Source organism: Hypoxylon fragiforme (assembly GCF_022984875.1).
Source record: "Hypoxylon fragiforme strain CBS 206.31 chromosome Unknown GGS25scaffold_8, whole genome shotgun sequence".
NCBI classification, from domain to species: domain Eukaryota; kingdom Fungi; phylum Ascomycota; class Sordariomycetes; order Xylariales; family Hypoxylaceae; genus Hypoxylon; species Hypoxylon fragiforme.
The window spans coordinates 3,058,958-3,078,851 of NW_026054763.1; the positions used below are offsets into that span (position 1 = coordinate 3,058,958).

A 19,894-nucleotide genomic window follows, 5' to 3' on the forward strand; every position below is an offset into this window, starting at 1 on the left:
GATGCTTTGTTATTAGATATGTATTCCTAGTAATAATAGTGAAAACAGATTAGATCATGATAGTTACCTGGTATTATTTTATTTTCCAACAGGTCCATGAATATTAGTGCGCATTGGCAGAGCCGCAGCATTACTGGCAACTGGGCATGTCCAAGGATATTAGGTATCAAATGTCATTGTAGTGTATTGGGCATGGTGTTATAGTACATAATAGATCACTAATGCCTTGGGCCTTGGGCCTTGGCAGCCCTGGAAATTCTTCAACTTCTAAGGTTAGTACCGTTGCGTCTATGTTGGGGCTACATTGCGCTAACCTAGATACATATGGATGAAGTGCAGTACATGCCATGCATACATGCATACATAATAGGCAATTGCCAATTCCTTGATATACATACATGTGAATGTGCTAGCTTAGAATCGTACATACATACCCTAGGTAGTGTAGATATGTACCATCTTCTGTCTCTTTGAACATCACAATTCATAAATGTGATGTGTACAGGTGGGAAATTTGGACCGGGAATTTTAATGGAGCCAAATACGATTCGCATTCGGGATTGTACGAAATATGAAACATCCAATGGATGGATATAATGTGCATAATATTGTACAGAGATAGTTACAGTTTATGTATTTGCCTACCTAATACCTAACCGTACTACTAACTAACTATGTAATACCTTAGGTAGGCAGCTAATTATCCTAGGTAAGCAGGAGGAGAGCTATTAACCAGGGGCTGGCCGCTGACGATGTTATTTCTCTCTTCAGTGTTGGATTCAACTTTGTTATGTGTAGCTCTTATCTTTGTACGTACATATGTACACTGACATGGATGCATGTGTGCAATATTATGTAGTTAGGTCGCTGAGGGAATTCAACTTTTACTCTAGGGCTGCTAGCTACTAGTAAGTATCTAGGATTCTAGGGTAGTAAAGAGTAAAGTAATGTTCGGCGTTAACAGTTGGTCCGGCCAAGATTTAAAAGCATCAGCACACGGGACCTTGTTGAATTGCAATGCCGTCCGCTAACATTTAGCGACGGAGTGGTTACATTCCGCCTGCAGTTTTGTGCATCCAAACATCTAGAAAGTATCAACAGGCATGTGCCCCAATTGGGTCATAAAACCCAGGATTATGCTGTATATTTTTGCACACCTTTGCACAACTCTCTACCTAATCCCTACCAGCCCTACATAATCCATAATGACTACCTACATAGTACAATGACTACATACCTAGTACATACATAAATGATACCATGTAACTACATGGCACGCCGCACTATAACTTATGTAGTACCGGACCCAGCCAAACTGCCACTGCCTGCCAAATCAATATCCATTGATGTACATACAATACATTACATTTGTAGCATAACTCCGAGCCAGTTCAAATGTTGTTTATCATTCATCCTCCATCCATGAAATCATGGATACATCCATTAATATCTACGTACCTAACCATTAATAGCACTAAGCAGCCTGGGCAGTACTAACACTAGCCCTGTCTCGTCTACCTAATTGATGCTCTTCAGCGTTGCTCTCTAAGCACACGCTTACTGAGCCACTTTACATCCATACATACACAATGTACGAAATAGTCGGGTACTTCTCGCGACTTTCGACCTCCGGTTTCCATGTAGTCTCTTGTACCTTTTTGTCACTCGACCTGATCTGATCTCTTCTCTAAAGTTACTTTTCTTCTTCTAGATGTCTACCAGACTCTACCTAGGTATGTATTGTAGCCATGGTGGCTACGGTGGCCACGGTGGTACGGCTGTCGTATGCCCACTCTCTCCACATACAAAGAATAATAATTCACCTTAAATATAAGAAGACGATGATGCCTTTCCGCCTTCGACTCTTATGTTGAAAACTCACACTTACTGCTTTCAATGTTCCATATGCCTACTGCCGACTAATACTGCCTTCTCGTACGACAACGCTACCTGGTACCCTGTCGAATTCCATATAAATAACTTGGACGGTGAAGTCACGGTTATACAATTACATACATACATACAAATACTTGGCTCGCCGTCAGTTCGAGCATAACACTATAACACAGCCAGCAACATCCCCTAGACCTCACTTGGCATAGACACGTCTCGAACAGTCGAACTATGCCACGATACCAAGAGCTGTAGCAAGCTGCAGGGATATTCAACATCATATTGACATAGACCTTCCATTGGATGGCCCTTCTCAAGGGAGTGACTTCTTGAAGAGGTTCCGGGTTCCATCCAAGACTTACAGCTACCTCTGTCGACCCAGTCAGCAAGTCTCTTAAGTCTCTAAGTACCAAGTAAAGTACATACTGAGCAGCCCGCACTTTCGGACATAAAGCGCGGCCGATTCAAAGACCATCCCTGGTCTGTTTAGCTTGTTCGACAAGAATAAAGTTGCCGGGCCTAGTGTAAACGGCAACATCACATAATCGTCACGCCCTTAAAGCTCGGTTCACTCTGCTGCATTATTAATCCCAGTTGAGAGTCACATTTTATCAACGAAATTCCTCGAATAATATTTTATCTCTTCCCTTCCCACCCCTTTCACTGTTTGATTCATATTCGTTCCTCGGTTTGAGTTCCGGTATTGGATTTCATAATCAGTTACATCTATATTTTATAGCTATCTCATATTGAATTTCAGCTCACTTACATACCTCCACTACTCAAGTATATCTCAACTCGGTCTTACTTGAGTGTCTCCCGTGTTAGTCGGAATCTCCCAAAATGGAAAGTGGGATGCCAACGCCTCCCCTTGAGGACAACATGAATATGAAGACCACAACATCATCCAAGAGGAATACTGCTTCTAGTAACAAATCTGTGAAGCCAATACATCGAGGCGGCAAGCGAGCTGCCAATCATCTCGCCCACTCTCCTTCTCACGACCACCCGCCCCTCTCACCGCATGCCATTGACAACAGGCATAAGCGAGTATGGAAAGCTTGTGAGCGATGCAGAATGAAGAAGACAAAGGTTAGCGACTAAGTGAAACCGCCTCGAAGCTATGTGGTGGCTAACATTGGGGTATAGTGTGACGGAGAGTTCCCGTGTAAGAGGTGTAAGGATGATGGCTTGGTATGTACAGCAGGTACACGAAAGAAGACGGAATACAAGCAGTTGCCTAGAGGGTATAGTAGCTTTCAACCAATTAAGTATTCTCATAAGGCTGATTGTGTCCTAGGTATGCGGAGGTTTTAGAAAATACGCAGTTTGCCTTGATTGCCACCGTACACAAGCTATACGCCATGGTCAGGAATGGGCAATCGTGGGACTTGGGAGAGCCGGAATTGAATGAGAGGGGTCAGCCTATCATTCACAACATCGCAACGAAGCTCGGGTGCATACGACCCAATGCGGACGCCGACCTCCCCCCTCATTCAGTTTTCCCAGAAGATGAAGCAGGATTAGCGAAACTAGCTGCCGAGCTAGATGTGCAACAGCAGGAAAGAGAAACGCATTCGACAGAACACCGATCCGAAACAGATTCAAATTCCACGAGAACGGATCGGGCAAGCTCTTCGGAGCTTGACCACTCGGACTTCGAGCAGGATTACAGGAAGGTGATGCTAGGTGGGCAAAATTTGCAGACAATGTCACCTCAGAGCTTAACATACGATCTGGATACCAATACTATACAATCCGAAATCGAGTCGCCCGGGAGTCTTTTCGCCGTCCAATCACCCTCAGCTCCGTCGTCTTTTCCTACGTGGAACATGAGCAGACCTAGCTCGATAGACCTATCACCGCAATTTATACAAGGGATGGATATAGACATGGCAGAGATCATGTTGAGTCAAGGGCTCGTCGAGTCGGAATTTGGCACGATTAAGCCTCACATGATACAATGTCCAAACCCCGAGGTGATGCTGGGGGTTGGAGATCCGATGATCTACTCGGGATACAATATGGAATCATTACGATCATGAATATGAACACGGATAGGTCTAGACTGGCGTTGACGTCCTGGTCACGGGGCATACGGGAAAGGCGAAAAAGGGGGGCTGCAATCGTTTTCGACTCATATACACACTTCGTTTATTGCACGGCGTTTATGGGTTTGGCTGGCTGAGCTGGCTGGCAGTGAACAAGCAATCGCATCCTTTACACACGCAACACACAACACACACAACACACACAACACACACAACACACACAACACACACAACACACACAACACACACAACACACACAACACACACAACGCACACAGCTCTTCAAAAGATAAGACCGGGGGGTTATGGCGATTGGATTCCCAAGCTGAACTCTACGCGCTTCTATGAGAGAAGCCTAGAGAAGCCTGGGCTTGGACGGTCGGAGCCATGGCGGCTATGGTTGGTTTGTATTACATACCATACCACTTTGCGATTAGAAGGAATGCATTTACGGTGTTGGCGGGTTATTTCCAGCGTTATATCCATAACTCATTTATGATTTACTCTCCAATGCCCCTCCTATTCACCTCTATGTATCCATGTTACATATACTACTAAGCGGTGTATTATTACGCTTTACATCTTGCGTCTTCATCTTGCATCTTGTGTCTTACGTTTTTTTTGACCTTCGTACCGCTCACTTCCGGGTCACAGCGGTTCGCAAGCCACCAAGCAATTAACAATCCAATAAGACCACTTATCATGCACACTTTGATGTCCTCGTCGTATATCGTATAGTGCGGTGCGGTGCATCGAAGCCCTGCCTTGAACCAAATGTGCCACACTATCTACTTACATAATAGGCTGTGATTGATTATCGACCCCTAGCCTTTCTGTTGATTTCCAAGCAGCAACTGACTGGGGAAGATCAAAAACCCTAGGTATGGGTCTAGGGTATTCCAGAACCTCCTTATATCTACTTCACTTTAACTGCATTTAGGCAGATCGCTCAGCTGTCTGTGAATGCGTTACATAGGTGATAAGCACACGGGCATAAAATGCGGGTATGGGTGGTTTCCGCGTATTTATCTGGTGCTAGGCTGTTACAGTACTATGTATGTATGTATGTACCTACATAAGTGTAGGATATAAGGATGAAGCATCCTAAGTGATTTGGATGACATGATTTCAAGGGAATTGCTGACCTTTTCCTAAATTGAATGAGCCAAATATTACTGCCTGTTTAACTTGCTCATGTCATCAAATACCGAATCGGCGTGAAGTAGATGACGTCGCGCCGTTCAATTCTATCTCATCAAGTTTCAGACAGGGTGGGATGGGTGGATGGGTGGATGGATAGGCTCGCTCACCTGAACTACCCCGGATCGCCTTACCAGGGAAGGGAGCCGGGGGATGGAGGGGAGGTGGAAGTGCAATCGATGTAATCGTATATGAATTGTGCCAATCATGCATCGAAACACCGTTAATAGCAGTCCTGGAAGAGCAACATGCTCACAGGGGCTACGTAAGCAACAATAACTCTCGAAGGGGTTACACTCATCAGTCAATCAATCTCGTAGATCCCTTGGCCTCAAGGGAAAGAAACATTCTTTATGATTAAACTACCTATGCAAATGGCTGTGGTGTTGGGGGCACACGCACACCCCCTTCAAAGCTTCGCCACGATGCCGCAATTTACTTAGATAGGCAACTTATCCCCCGCCTTGAACGGCCCTCTTGGCGGTCAGTGAGCCAGAATCGTATTCGTTTCACTTTCCAATCTGTCCCTACAAAAAGTAGTTACTAATATGTAATTATGTATTTTGGCCAGTTGATTTTCCGCGTATACCTACACGTGTAATAATAATACATAGTAAGGCTAGTACGGCTATACGACAGATATTTACATACTTCCTACCTGCCAATCTGCTTGGCTTTTATCAAGCTGTTAAACAAAAAGCATTGCACTACTACGTACAGACGTTGGTAGCTACATGTAGGTATCTACAGTAGGTAGTGTATCTGTCATCATCACTGTAAGTCGCTAACAGTCTCTACATGTGCACCTGGGCATACTCCTATTTAATCATGCTTGACTATGAGGAATCAATCTTCACATGTCATGTACATTTAGTTAATATATAATATATAAACCTTATTTTAATATCAATGAACCTCTTTGAACAAGTCTTGAACAAGTCTTGAACAAGGGAGATCCCACCAACCGAACCCCCTTCCCCACGTGGTTTTTTACTATGTAATCCATCATGATCTGGGCTAGGCTGCTGGGCAGGCCCAGTGGGAAAGAGGACATGTTCAGAAACAAAGGACGAAACGCTCTGACAAATTGGCATCTGATTCTTCAAGTTCTGGAACAACTTAGAAGTCAGGGTCCGAAAACGAACGGGGAAGCGGGATTCCTAAACGACCCGACCCCGATGGATTTCCCACTATGTAGCGACACATTTCTCTTTTCTTCTTTTCCTTTTTTTTCTCCGGGCCTTCTTTTCTTCCTTCTGTCCTTTGGAGAAGTGGCTTACGTACAATGCCAAGTCTTTGAATCATCACTAGTCAGGGACGTGCCTGGATCTTGGCTGAGCGCTCTGTGGCCAACGACCGACAACTTGAATCAAGTAACTATGAATGTATCCATAGGTGTGTGCGCGAAAATAAAAATGCTGATTAACTATGTACATGTAAGCTACATATAATTGATCGTCATCCGTCTCTGTCCTTAAGATCGGGGTCTCATCATACGTACCTACATACATACTACATATATGTAAGCATCTACAGATTCTATGTAATCTTCTGGCGGGTGCATAAGACAGACAGTTCCTCGGGCCCGAAGATCAACTTTATTTTATATCCAGTTTGTTTATGATAGGTACATAACTATTAGTAGGGTACCAAGTAGACACCTTGTGCATCCCACATCATCCCAATTCCAACCACCACCGGACTATATTTTGAACGCTAGACAGAGATAGGATAAAAGATCTAATCGAGTGATCAGAATTACACGATTATTTGAAACAAACGCCTGGGCCTCATAAGTGCACATGTCTATGCAGATGACAATGCCTATGTTTGATCCGTACCTACATAGGTAAGTAGGTATGTACCCATATGTAGGTAATCAAGCTTGCCCTCATGTGGCTGTAATCGCCTACTACTAGTAGTACTAGTAGTACAGTACCATGAGTAGCATCTCATAGCTCTTCGTGCATATATGCCATTTATGGACCTCGCGCCCCTCGCTCTTCGCGATTTTATGCGCGAGTTGACGCCGGGACCGATAAGTGCACCGCCGATAGCGACCTTTAGTATATTAGGTACATACTAGTTAAGCACAGAGGCTATCCATAGCTACCCAGGTATACACCGCAGTTATAGAGCGTCATTGAAAGATCCCCGTAACGAGGCTAGCAAGAACTAACATCGTTGATAAACTCGGCGCAGCTTGATTTGCAAAGTCAATCATGGCGGATCTGGAAATCATGTGTGCCTGCATAGCCCTAGATTTGTAATCGGGTGGCTTTTCTTCCCCGCGTCTTCAAGGAGTCGTATGTGGAATAGGCCTTAAAGGGCTTGGAAAACTCTTGGAGTTTCTTGGAACTTCAAAAGTATTTTGTTACTGCTTGTGTCACTGGTGTATAGTGACTACTACCTACATACATAGTAGTAATACTGTAGTTAGTATGTAGCTTGTGCCTCGCATAGTAGACTGTAGACCGGATGGCATAGTACTACAGTATCCACCTGCAGCAACTATGTGCATTATGTACAGAGTCGAAGGTCCACCGTCCCAGCAGTCAAGTCCCGCTCTTATGTGGGTAAGGTGAATATAACTCAAATTCATCACCGATTGATTTTAGGTACATAGTTATGCCTTGACAGATTGACAGATTGACAGATTGGCAGGTTGGCTTTACGGAGTTGGGCTTCGCCGCATGTTAACGAAACCCGAATTCCGAAAGGAGACCGGCTATATCCCATTACCAAAAAAAAAAAAAAAAAGTATTATCGATGTTTTAATACCATCTTTTTTTTTCTTTGTCACAGCCCGTTAACGAAATAAAGCCGTGAAGTGCTGTATTGCCACCTACATAGATATATATTCAGTTAATTGAATCCTTCCTGCTTACTCATACAACTTTGGAGGTCAAAATTGATTTCTAGTGCATGTGAGTATACGATACCTACCTATACATTCATGCAAGTAAGAAACTGTTGAAGACAGCACCTTGATGTAACATTGGTCAATTCATCACCCATAAGGCTCTAGGGCTACTACACCACTGCTCCTACTACCTTGCCAGGCTTGCCTAAGCTAGGGCGTGTAGCAGCATATACTGTATTGTACCTATTCACGTGGTAAGCACAACCAGAATTACTGAATGTTGCGGGTTTTCTGTGTGATAGGTTCGCCTCAATAATCATTCGGAATGGTCTAATTCAAGTGAGGCCTACTCCTTTCACTAGAGTTCCTTCCCACAGTTCTTGGGAGGTTTGATGGGATCGCTTATGGTGATGCATTGGCGAGTTTTGCGGAAAGAGGAAGAAGAAAGGTGTGCACCAATGTGGTATGATATTGGCTAGGATATACGACAGCCATTTTACTGGTGTCTCTATAGTTGCACTATATAAGTGTATATCACCTCTAGGACTGTCGTAATAATACCCAATCATGGCTATGGAGGATCGAGGACAACTTTGTCACTCTTGCTGGCTCCTATTAGTATCTAGGTAGGTATTTGGGGCTTGGTATCAGGAGGTTTTACTCCGGGTAGATGTCCTACTATGCTCGATATGAAGCATTGCATATTGAACCACAAAGGAAACTCTGCAAAGTGGGCTGGGATGATAGTGGCGGGTATTGGTAGTATTGGGCTCTTCGTTTAGTTTGTGACTTGGTCTATAGGTAATGGTAAGTAATACCAAAAGATTGGTTAGCAGTTATGAACAACACAAACGTATCTACCATTGAAGAACTGTATACTAAGAGTGCCCAGGTGTTCTGCTAAAATAACCTCACCACAAACGACTGGCTAACTTGTAACCTAGGTATTCAAAAGGAAACCTTGGAAGAAAGCTAAGTGAGAAAGCTTAAGGATGGAGCCCAATCAGCAGGTCGATGAATAGCTGACATTTGACTCTCCTTAAAGCGTCATGTTATGATATGTTAACTCAGTAAATCCCAGCGGTGTACCTAAGTCAAGACCTCTCTTTTCCATCACTCATATATCCAAGATATTAACCTAACAATGATGATGTACACCTGGACCCCTTTTTTGAGGCCCTCTTACTTCCCTGCTTGTTCTCATCCATAAGTAAGGCCTCCAAATCATCACATGTAGATAATCGTACTTTTCTGCCAATCTTTGAAGGACGTCATTTTTAATTTCTGATTTCGATCTTCGCCAGTGGACAGGCCATTGACTAATTCCCTACGGACTATTGGTAGGGTTCTATACAGACATCTTCAAGATAGCCGAGAGACAACTATTTCGGCATCATTTCTAGCTGACGAAATTACGAGCACCTGGTTATATCAGGGAGGAATATATTATTGTCTCGGGTCTTGCGGAATTTAGTTATCTGATATCAAGACAAACAATGATTAAATTCAAGATTTGAACCACCACTTGCGAGACATTCCCAGCTCGTCGTGACGGTAGTTTAAAGAGAAAGTGTTTCGACATATCACATCCCATTGGCCATAGACCTTGTCAATGTTTCCTGGTTATGTTCCACATGGCACGAAACGGTCGTGCAGGATGTGTCTAGTCTGAGCTGCAGAAGTCTCTTCTTCGAGGAAACTCAGCTGAAGGCGTGGCAGCGTAGGCTCTGAAACTTGAAGATGGCATCGTACAAGTTGGGGTACAAGTGTCTATCACCTTATTGATCGTAAATTGTATCTACTAGGTCCGAATGTGTAACTATCTCTTATTGATACTTCTCTAAAGCCCCTGAGGCGAATTAGCATACGAATATGAGAACAAGTATATATACTAGATATCCAAAGCCAAAATCAGGAGTTATCGTTTTCAAGCTACCCAACCAGTAAGCACATTCTTTTATTACATTCTAAACTACAACGTTGACATTCGATTCGATTCGCTCTTTAGGCATATTCAAAATGCTATCCATCAAGTCAACCAAGCTAGCTAGCTGGGTCCTTTATCTGTCTATTATCGCCGTTCGCGCACAGTCCGGCTGTAATCATGACAAGTATGTCTTTGAGGGTTGGGGATGGATTATACAAGAATAAGGTCGGAGAGCTAACCACTTGACAGTTGCTATAATGCACTATTTCCTTGCGACTCTCCTCTCGCTCTCGCTGAGGCAGTGAACTATTGTTCAACAGTAGGCCATTACGGTGCCACTGATTACCCTGCGGAAGCAACAGCTGCTGTATGTACCAGATATAAACTACCACCCTGTCCTAGTTTACCCAGGCGGCAGTAATCTATTGGCCTACTGCGTTAGAGGTAAATACAGAGAAAATACTGACTTCATGCGTTGTAGTGTGGCAATACCAACCGACTAGCTTACATCTCAGCCTGTGCATGTGGTGTCGCCTGCCCTTCTCTTGCGTCTACTACAACGTCTGTTACTGGCACCACATCGGTTCCAACTACATTGGCTACCTCAACTCTAGCGTCAGGGGGAAATGCCCAGACATCGCCTGGCTCTCTCACTGCTGTCACCTCGACCAGCAGCGTGCTTATGCCAAGTTCATCCGGTTTGACGGCGTCAGGAACATCAATCTCCGAGACTGGATCTGGGCCTGTAGACTCATTGACCTCATCTTTGCCGAAAATAACTACTACATCTAGCAATTCCACAGGGGATTCCCAATCAGAGAGCCCAACCTTGAGCACAGATGTCACACCTAGTAACCTAGGATCATCGAGGATTGCTTCTCTTACCTCGTCATCTTCGTCTTCAACTGTCTCTTTTGTTTCTAGCGTGGGTTCACCAGTTTCTACATTCGCTAGCTCGTTGTCCAACACACAATCCACGATTCCCGGGGAACCATCCTTGACTTCAATGTCGACTTTTACGTCGAATACTTCCAGCGCAGCTGCAGTCTCGTCAAGCGACCCAGTTAGCAGTTCAGCCCCTTGGACGAATTCGTCTTGTACTTTAGGAGCTACATCAACGAATTCGGCCAACACGAGCATGGCCTCGGGAACCTTATCAAATTCATTCTCATCAGGAAACCCAGTCGGTGCTGGGTCGACGACCGCTGAGTCGATGACTGCTGAGCCCCTGCCAACTTCCTCAGGTCTACTGTCTAACTCGACTTCGACTGGTCCGACTCCTGCAAGCGACGCCACCTCGATCGACACGACCTGTTTTCCCTCCCCAAAGTTGACACCGTCTCCTAGTTCGGCATTTCACTATATCAACTCCACGACATCAACTCCCACAGACAGTTCCATCTTCACATCATCAAACCAGACTAGCTCGAGCCTACCATTGGCCAGTTCCGCAACGACCAGTACAAGTGCCTCATGCACGACCGTCTCGGCCAGCGATGTGATAGAGAATGGAGATTTTGAGCAGGGACTTTCACCGTGGAGTATCGACCTGGTGGATATCATGTCGACGGCCTACTCCGTCAGTAGCCCGGGCGCGGACGGGTCATGTGGGGCGTTCCACGTTTTGATGCGGCGAAACCTGCAGACGGAGGACCTCCGATCGAACCTTCGGCTCGTCAGCCCGATTCTTTGGCCCCCGGCGAACTCGAGCTGGAATATATCATTCTGGGTGCAGTTTTCTAGTATCAGCGCAGCGTCATACGTCGACCTGTACGCCAACTACAAGGTCGCGCACCGTGTTGAGGCCACGTCGGCGAACTGGACTCATGTCGAATTCCCTTATACCACGGGCAACGACGATAGGATGCTTCAGTTTGTCTTCTCGTTCGTGCTGGGCGATGAGATGGAGAATGAAGTCTGGGTTGATAAGGTGGCTATGGATGTAGTTGCTACATCTACATCTACATCTATATCGACCTCGACCACACCGGTGATAGGTGCTGCAACTATCATGCCTGTTGCTCATTAGATACTCTAGTTCTGGGCACCTTTCATTGTATTATTATTTTATTAGAAGATATATAGGTACTGGGTACGGTGGATGATGTGTTAAAGTACATACCAAACTCGAATGCATTAGATAATAAACACGAGGATGTTAATGCAAAATTTGAAGCCTTTCAACCTAAAAATGAATCATTAAAGAGTACATATTATGTAACTATGTAGTACATAGCATGGACCTTCCATGTTACTGATATATCATTGATGTGACTAACGATTCCTCTTTATGTAGGAAGCGATGACATAACTCGAAATACTTACATATGTATAGAAGTATGTAGGTGGTGCTTATGTCGCCGGTATTTACTACTTCAATGTTGTCTGTACATGCTTGATCTAGTACTATGTAGTAGATACATAGTACTACCTAGTACTTGCACTTGAGTACAATACCCCGCGTAGTAGGTATCGAACAGATACTTACTTGCCTACACGCTACATGTATCATCTACACAGTACATAGGACATGGGTATCTGATATGTACCATGAGCTAAGATGTTCAAAATTGTTACATCATCCATGGATTATGTACGTACCCAAGTAGCTACCCTACTACTAGATACCTAGTACTAGATAGGTACATAGGTATTGTACAATACAAGTACATTCAAAAATGATTGCGTCGTAACAGCCCTAACGGCCTGGGGAGCGCAATTCTTGTAATACCTCCCACATGCATATATTGTATTTACTCTAAATGTTACCTGAGTGGGGCTGTTTCTGGTCATCTTCATCCCACTTCCACTTCCCATTCACTCTTAGTTCCACTTTCCACACCAAAGCTACTGAGGCTTACCCTGCCATTTTACATTTTGATTTTTACATTTTTGTTCAACTTCGTCATTATCCCGCAAATATTAAATATCCTTCATATTCTTATTCTTCTCCATCTTCCGAAGCGTCTTTTGTTTGTTATCTGTACAACTTATCTACCAGGCTTCGTCAATGTTATCAAACCGCCGACAGCCTCATTTGTGATATTTTACTTATCGCACATATCAACGTGGTCCTTTTATGGATAGCTAGGTATTATAAGCTCACCAGAGCCGGCAACTTATCACGCCGCATAGACCAAAAGGCATAGACAAACGTCGGCCTTACAATCATAGGCCGTATAGGAGGGATATCGATCAGGTCGATTACGATACCTATCATTTCGATTCATTTGACCTTCATTCGGACCTACGAAACAGCTCATTGCGTAATCTGTTATTCCAACTTTGGCACAATATGATGTCGGCACAGCTCCAGCAGCCCTCGCAGGGTGGCCAGGCTGGCGCTAACCTATCAACTTCTAAGATTCAGCCTTCCCCGTCGGGACTTGAACAATCCATTTCTGCCGATGCGAAGCCTCTCAGAAATCGTGCTGCAGACAGTAGGAGTCCCTTCGTGCGAGCACACGCCAACAGCCTAGTAGCTTGGCAACTTCTAGACGATGATGCCGTGGGCCGAGCGAAGAGGGAGAACAAGTTAATATTCCTTAGTATCGGCTTCTTGGCCTCTCATTGTAGGTATAATCGAATATATCTTTAGCTTTGAAAGGGGTCCGGCAGTGCTGATTCTCCCTCTTAGACTGTTATCTTACGAGACAGGAGTCTTTCTCTAACCCCAAAGTCGCATCTTTTCTGAACGAGAACTTCGTGCCTATTCTAATCGACCGGGAGGAACGACCTGATATCGATAGTATATATATAACCTACAATCAATCTCTCAGCGGAACTGGTGGCTGGCCGCTCAATGTCTTCCTCACCCCTGAGCTTGAACCGGTTTTTAGTGGCACGTACTGGGCCACCCCTGGCGTTCAAGATGAAGTTGAGTCAGAAAGCGACGGGACTGACAAAGCCCTTGATTGGCTCATTGTGATTAAGAAAGTATTTGCCTCATGGGTAGATGAGGAACCCCGTGTTCGCGAAGAAGCTAAGAAGATGGTGATCGAATTAAGCCATATTTCGGCCGAGGGGACTTTGAATCACGCAGGGGATGATTTTCTGTCCCCTGCTCCAGCCTCCACTCAAGTAGATACTACTGCTGCCGCATCTATCGACTATTCCCGCGAGGTTTATGGCGAAGTCGACCTGGATCAGATCGAGGAGGCTTATGAGCGAATCACAAGAACCTTTGATCCCATGTTCGGTGGTTTCGGCCTTGAGGATAAGTTCCTAACTCCGGCTAAGCTTTCGCTACTTCTACGAGCAACTCGGTTCCCGAAAGTTGTTCAGGATGTAGTTGGACCGAATGAGTGCACGTATATTAGTGGCATGGGCCTACATACCTTGCGAAGAATTGTCACCGGTGCCGTGCATGATCACATAGGAGGCGGCTTCCATCGATACTCGATTACAAGAAACTGGTCATTACCAGCTTTCGAGAAGATGCTTATAGACAATGCGCTTCTTCTTGGACTCTTCTTAGATGCATGGCTTTTGTCCGGAGGCACGAAGGATGGTGAATTTGCTGACATGGTAGTTGAGGTTGCCGATTACATCACTAGCGATAGGATGCTATCCGCCAAAGGTGGTTTCTTCACCAGCGAAGTGGCAGACTCATATAACCGAAAGGGTGACAAAGTTAGGCAGAATGGGGCATATTACCTGTGGACTCGGAAAGAGTTTGAGGCCGTCGTTGGCGATGAACAAGATAGTGAAACTGCTGCTGCGTACTGGAACGTTCAAGAACATGGCAACGTCGAACGCGAATACGACCCCCACGACGAGTATCTCAATCAGAATGTTCTGCAGATTGTGAAGAATTCCACAAGATTAAGCAAGCAACTCGGCATCTCAGAGGAAGACGTAAAACAGCGAATTAACGCCGCTAAGAATAAACTACGTTCACACCGGCAAAAGGAGCGTATTCAACCAGACATTGACACGAAGATCGTCACGTCATACAACGGCATGGCAATTGCTGCCCTTACACGAACAGCCTTGGCATTGATTCATTCCGGAAGTGCTGTAGCTGAACAAGGAAGAAAATACCTCGAAGTAGCAAAGAACGCAGCTTTATTTATCAAGAAGGAGCTTTGGGATGACAACAAGAAAATCCTGTATCGAGTATACTCCGAAGGCCAAGCCTATATTGAGGCATATGCAGAAGATTATGCCTCCGTTATTGAAGGACTCATTGAATTATACCAAGGAACTGCCGATGAGTCCTGGCTCAAGTGGGCCGATGAACTCCAGACACTGCAAATCACACTTTTCTACGACAACCCTACGCCTACGCCTACGACGGCAAACGCTAGATGCGGAGCCTTCTACTCCACGGTTTTAGGTGCGCCGTACACACTACTACGAATCAAGGATGCTATGGACACTTCTCAGCCGTCCGTCAACGCCATATCCGTGTCAAACTTGTTCAGGCTCGGAGGGCTACTGGGAGATGAGAAGTACACATACATGGCCAAGGAAAGCGTCAACGCCTTTGGTGTCGAGATGCTGGAGCATCCAAACCTTTTCCCGGGCTTGCTCTGTGGCATTGTCCCTTGGAAACTGGGTGGTCGCCACTGGATCATCGTTGGAGAGAATCCCGAAACCACGCAATTGGCAGCATTTCACAGAGCCCCCCGCGCTGCTCTATCTACGCTGCGATATCACGATCCTCAAAAGGTAGGTTCATGGTTGAGTAATCGAGACCGAAGAGCCACCTCCTTCCCACAGGATCAAGCTATATACGAGCCATCTCGAGACGGCACATACCGAAAGCTTGATAACAATGAATTGAAAGAGGTAGATCCCTCTTAGTCAAACACCTCTCGCCTATAAGAATATGGTCGGTCTCTCTAAAGAGTGGGCGGTTCTCACAGTGGCTAACGACGCACCAAGAGATGCATACATCCATGGATGATATGACGGGGTTAATATATGTTTTTGTCTATAAGTCGTACGGGGATTCATCACGAGAAATATGAGGCAGATACCATAGGAGAGATAGGGCGTCTACGGTACTCATCATGTTCAGGAGTGGTTTCTATCATACCCTCCTCCCCTTTTCTGCATTGTTTGGCGATTTGCATATGTAGACGAGGTTCTTTCATGAGGGGGTTTCTTTTTCCCCCCTCTTGGTATCTCTTTCATGAATCTACACTTCAAATTGGTGCAAGGGTATTGACAGGCCTATTTGTTACTGATCTGGACTTATTGACCCCCTTGAAGATATGGTCTAATGGTGCTTAATCAGGTGGGCGCCTACCTAGGTATTTAGGCTAGGCTTGTGATTCGAATAGGAAGATAATGGTTCTCTCTTAGCAGAAGTCGTTCGAAGCATTCTTTACCTATGTATCTATTATTGAATCGTTGTATGGCGAAATAGAGATATCTAATAGTTCAAGAGTGCGTGACCGAGTAGTTATTAGTGCTTTCTCGAGACGGGCCCTGATAGGGGCGTTCTACACGAGTCCAGTTGCCACGGGATGAATATCAAAGTAAAAGTATACCTAGTGCTTATCAAGTTCTCCGGTCCTAGCGATGTCCCATCAACTAAGGTACCTATCGATTTTCTACTTGGCTGCTTGGCTAGGTACCTAGAGATGGTTGTAGGTACGCCAGAGAGGAACATTACGTGCGACGCATTGTACCTAGCCATGACCCTAGGTATTTAGGAATATTTCTAGTCGAGGTCTGATCGTTAGATCTTCCTCTTTTAATAATCAGGTCTTTCCACTATTATCTCCTAGGCATCTTGAGGAAATGAGGTAGTGGTATGGAAAGTTATAGGTAAGGCATTTGCTCAACTCAATTGCTCTCTTTCATAGGTATCATTCAAAGGGGTATCTACCATACTACTACCAATTCTTAACTCTATAGGCCTTCGACCATAGGTTTTATCATGCAAGGCGGGATTAGGGGGATTTGATTGTTCGCCTTCCCCCATCCCTTCCCATTTCATCCCTTCTTCATTGACCGAAATTGATGGACCAGAAGACAAGAAAAATCAGCGAAGAGTTATGGGAAGAAAATACGAGACAGACAGACAAGAAAAAACAGTCCATAACTCCAGGTGTAAGTGTGAAGGGCTTTTCTCATTTCTCTTGATCTTTGCCTTTCTTTTTCTTTTCTCTCTTTCTCTTTGCCTGCCGAGTTTCCTGATGGGTTTCCTTCCCATTGCTGTTCAATCCCCCTTTGCACCGACACAGACTTTCCATGTCCACCCCCACTCCTCCCCCCCCGGCTGGTGGTCTTACAAATGAAAAGAAACTGGGCTCTTCATCAAATGAAATGCATTGCTCGTCCCAGTTTTCGAGCATTGGGCTGAGAATCATACATTTAGACCCTCGTGCTTTATCTGATCCGCATATTATATGTGGAATCGGTAGTTGGAGCGTACCGGTGGCTGTTCGGATCATGTTTCCAGCATACCATAGACACTCCTATCATGTCTTGGTTACGCTACCTCCAGCTGTGGGTTTTCTATTCATCAGGTTGCCGAAGAATTTGGCTAGTGTATCTGTGTCCACTGGCGCTGTTCCCTCTTCCAGGTGAGACTCATCATCTAGGAGAGGCTCGTCAGACTGTCCATAGGCTTGGCGGTCCTGTTGACTGATTAGCTTCTGTTTTGAGCCTGGTAAAAGGCGCACTTGAGAGACAAACCTTAAGCCGCTGCACCATATCATCAGCATCTACTTGGATACCTCCCATGTTAAATTGTACTGGGCCAATGTGGTCGCTAATCATATCGTCTGGTTGGCCTTGTGCGAAGGTGCTATCCTTACCGACCTTCTCGTCAACCTTCTTCTGTTGTTCGAGCCGTTCTAATTGGTTTATGAGGAATGCTTGCGTATCGACAGATGCAACTTCCAGCCTGCTCGTGTCTTGTTTCGCTTGGGCTAGTTGCAAGGCATCTAGACTCGTGTCCTGAACTTGCTCCTCATATAGCATAACTGACGATCCTTCCTCTTCTTCCGTATTGTTCGTTTCGCCATTGATTTGATGAACCCCATCGCTCTTGGAAGTGGGAAAGGGCTGATCAAGATCTATCGCCCAACCTTCACTAATCCTCTCGACGTCGAAACCATCCCGTAGCACCCTGACCTTTCCCCAAGAGTCCCAGTTCGGAGGTACTACGATCTTGTCTCGGTCGATGACGTTGGCTTTCAAGGGGGCGCGCTTCAGCAATGAGTGAATTCCAAGACTAGCGTGGATGAGACTTTGTAGAGGGGATGTCATGGAAGGCGTTGTGTAAATCAGAGAAGCTCCGTCTAATCGTAAGTTAGTAAGAGGTAGAACGATAAGTTTATTTAGGGGACACGCACGCCGTAATAAGACCGTCCGTAGATACTGAAGTACGAGATCGAACTTCTCTTCTTTCCACCCCTGGCTCTTTTCCAAGTAGTCAATCCTCTCAGACTGGAACGCTAGCATCAGTACCATGCTTGCATTTGAATTGGAGAAAACTTACATTCTGACAAACGACGGAGAGTGGTAAGCCTAGTGCGTCCTCCCACTCTCCCGGGCCAAGCGGCAGCGCAACATCTCCTTCGGCAGGAACGGCGCCTGTGCCATCTAGATTCACAGATCCACCAGTTCGGCCGCGATCTCTCCAGCTATTCATGGTCGCCTCCATAGTCTCCTTGCATTCGAGGCTGAGTGACATGATAACAGTTCGCAGTAGAAGTAGCCATTCTCGCAGTTGTCGCATCCATAGCCAGGGCTGTGACCAGTCAAGTAATATTACTATTAAGGTATTTGGGATAGACTGGGGGGTCAAAAGGGGTTTGATGAGTGAGGTAAAGGAGGGCGCCGGGCTTGTGAGTAGGTAGAGCGATATGCGTGCTAAGATGTCTGGAGTCTTGGTTAGTATGGGAGGGAAAACGTTTCGTAGAACAAAGTTCTGATGAGGCGACGTACCCTCCTGGTCTGCGTCCAAGACGTTGTAGTACGTATATCCAAGAGCAAAACTGTTGGCTATGGGCGGAGTCTTGTGGTTGTTCCGATCCAAGCCCTTTCGCCCGTCATTGCTCGACAGAGCTTCGAGAAAGTCTCGCTGTGAGTCGACGGAACCACCTGATGTCTGTCAGTCACCCGTACCTGGCTATTCAGGGTGGGAAGGTAATGAAGGCCGTGGTGTCGTACCAAGTACTAGCAAGTTCTTCTCAGGTAATCTCTTGCCACTGGCGACGTTGTCGAGCATATAGCTCCACATGTCCCTTTTCTGATCATCCTTCTTTCCCTCCGAACCGGTACCGATCGAGGTAGTCGTATACGTGGAGAACCGGTTCGAATTGCCCGTCATGTTTGATTTCGGTCGCTTGGTGGTAGCATTGGAGGGGAGAGAAGAGCTGCCTGGATAGAGTGGAATGCGCTCTGTAGATGTCCGTTCTTAAAACGAAACCGGAGTTTGCGATACGGAATACGAATAATCGTCGTCACACCTTTTAGAACGTAGAACGCGTCTTAATCTCTAGACTTTGGGGGAACTTCTTTAAAACGGAACGCGTCGGGAATGACGATCTCTCTCGATTTCTACAGGCAAACCGGGCTCTAACTTTTTGTTCTTTTTATTTATTCAACAAAATGAGACATCAAGATGAATACATAAAAAAAAGAAGTGGGGAGGTTTGAGAGCAGAATAAATAAATTGGAAAGTTGAGGTGATCTATGCAAATAATAGGTAATAAGAAATAAGTGACAACTGGTTCAGTTACTTGTCATGTGGTCTGTTCCACGGCCGATTCGATGTTTCTCTCAACTCTAAAAATCACTTTAAATTACCAGAATTCCCCTTGAAGCTTTCTAGGTTCCCAAGTAGTTATTTTGATTAAGGTACGCCTAGGACCCCGGGATTTAGTGGATCTTCTTAGGTATCTACCGGTCCGACGTTTCCCCTAGACAGGGGTTTGTGTACCTACATAGCAAGCTATGTACATACATGTAATAACTACATAGTAGTTACATCCT

General features: G+C 45.3%; 4 protein-coding genes across 4 annotated transcripts; 3 read left to right on the forward strand and 1 right to left on the reverse strand.

Moving 5' to 3' along the window:
• The first annotated feature begins 2,490 nt into the window (after window positions 1–2,490).
• GGS25DRAFT_433760 (uncharacterized protein) lies at window positions 2,491–4,135 on the forward strand. Its single transcript, XM_049258678.1, has 3 exons — window positions 2,491–2,985; window positions 3,043–3,140; window positions 3,194–4,135. The coding sequence occupies exons 1-3, from the start codon at window positions 2,737–2,739 to the stop codon at window positions 3,936–3,938; spliced, it is 1,092 nt and encodes a 363-aa protein (XP_049114305.1). The 5' UTR covers window positions 2,491–2,736; the 3' UTR covers window positions 3,939–4,135.
• Window positions 4,136–10,161: 6,026 nt separating this feature from the next.
• On the forward strand, window positions 10,162–12,246 carry GGS25DRAFT_505400 (uncharacterized protein). Its single transcript, XM_049262224.1, has 2 exons — window positions 10,162–11,982; window positions 12,057–12,246. The coding sequence occupies exon 1, from the start codon at window positions 10,617–10,619 to the stop codon at window positions 11,961–11,963; it is 1,347 nt and encodes a 448-aa protein (XP_049114306.1). The 5' UTR covers window positions 10,162–10,616; the 3' UTR covers window positions 11,964–11,982; window positions 12,057–12,246.
• A 416-nt stretch (window positions 12,247–12,662) lies between these two features.
• Window positions 12,663–16,328, forward strand: GGS25DRAFT_505403 (uncharacterized protein). The gene is made up of 2 exons (XM_049262225.1): window positions 12,663–13,506; window positions 13,572–16,328. Exons 1-2 carry the CDS (start codon window positions 13,230–13,232, stop codon window positions 15,740–15,742), a joined length of 2,448 nt encoding a protein of 815 aa, XP_049114307.1. The 5' UTR covers window positions 12,663–13,229; the 3' UTR covers window positions 15,743–16,328.
• A 950-nt stretch (window positions 16,329–17,278) lies between these two features.
• On the reverse strand, window positions 17,279–19,740 carry GGS25DRAFT_433922 (dynein light intermediate chain-domain-containing protein). The gene is made up of 6 exons (XM_049258679.1): window positions 19,070–19,740; window positions 18,845–19,000; window positions 18,396–18,778; window positions 18,250–18,343; window positions 17,588–18,195; window positions 17,279–17,529 (listed from the first exon to the last, which is right to left on the reverse strand). Exons 1-6 carry the CDS (start codon window positions 19,227–19,229, stop codon window positions 17,371–17,373), a joined length of 1,560 nt encoding a protein of 519 aa, XP_049114308.1. The 5' UTR covers window positions 19,230–19,740; the 3' UTR covers window positions 17,279–17,370.
• Window positions 19,741–19,894: the final 154 nt, after the last annotated feature.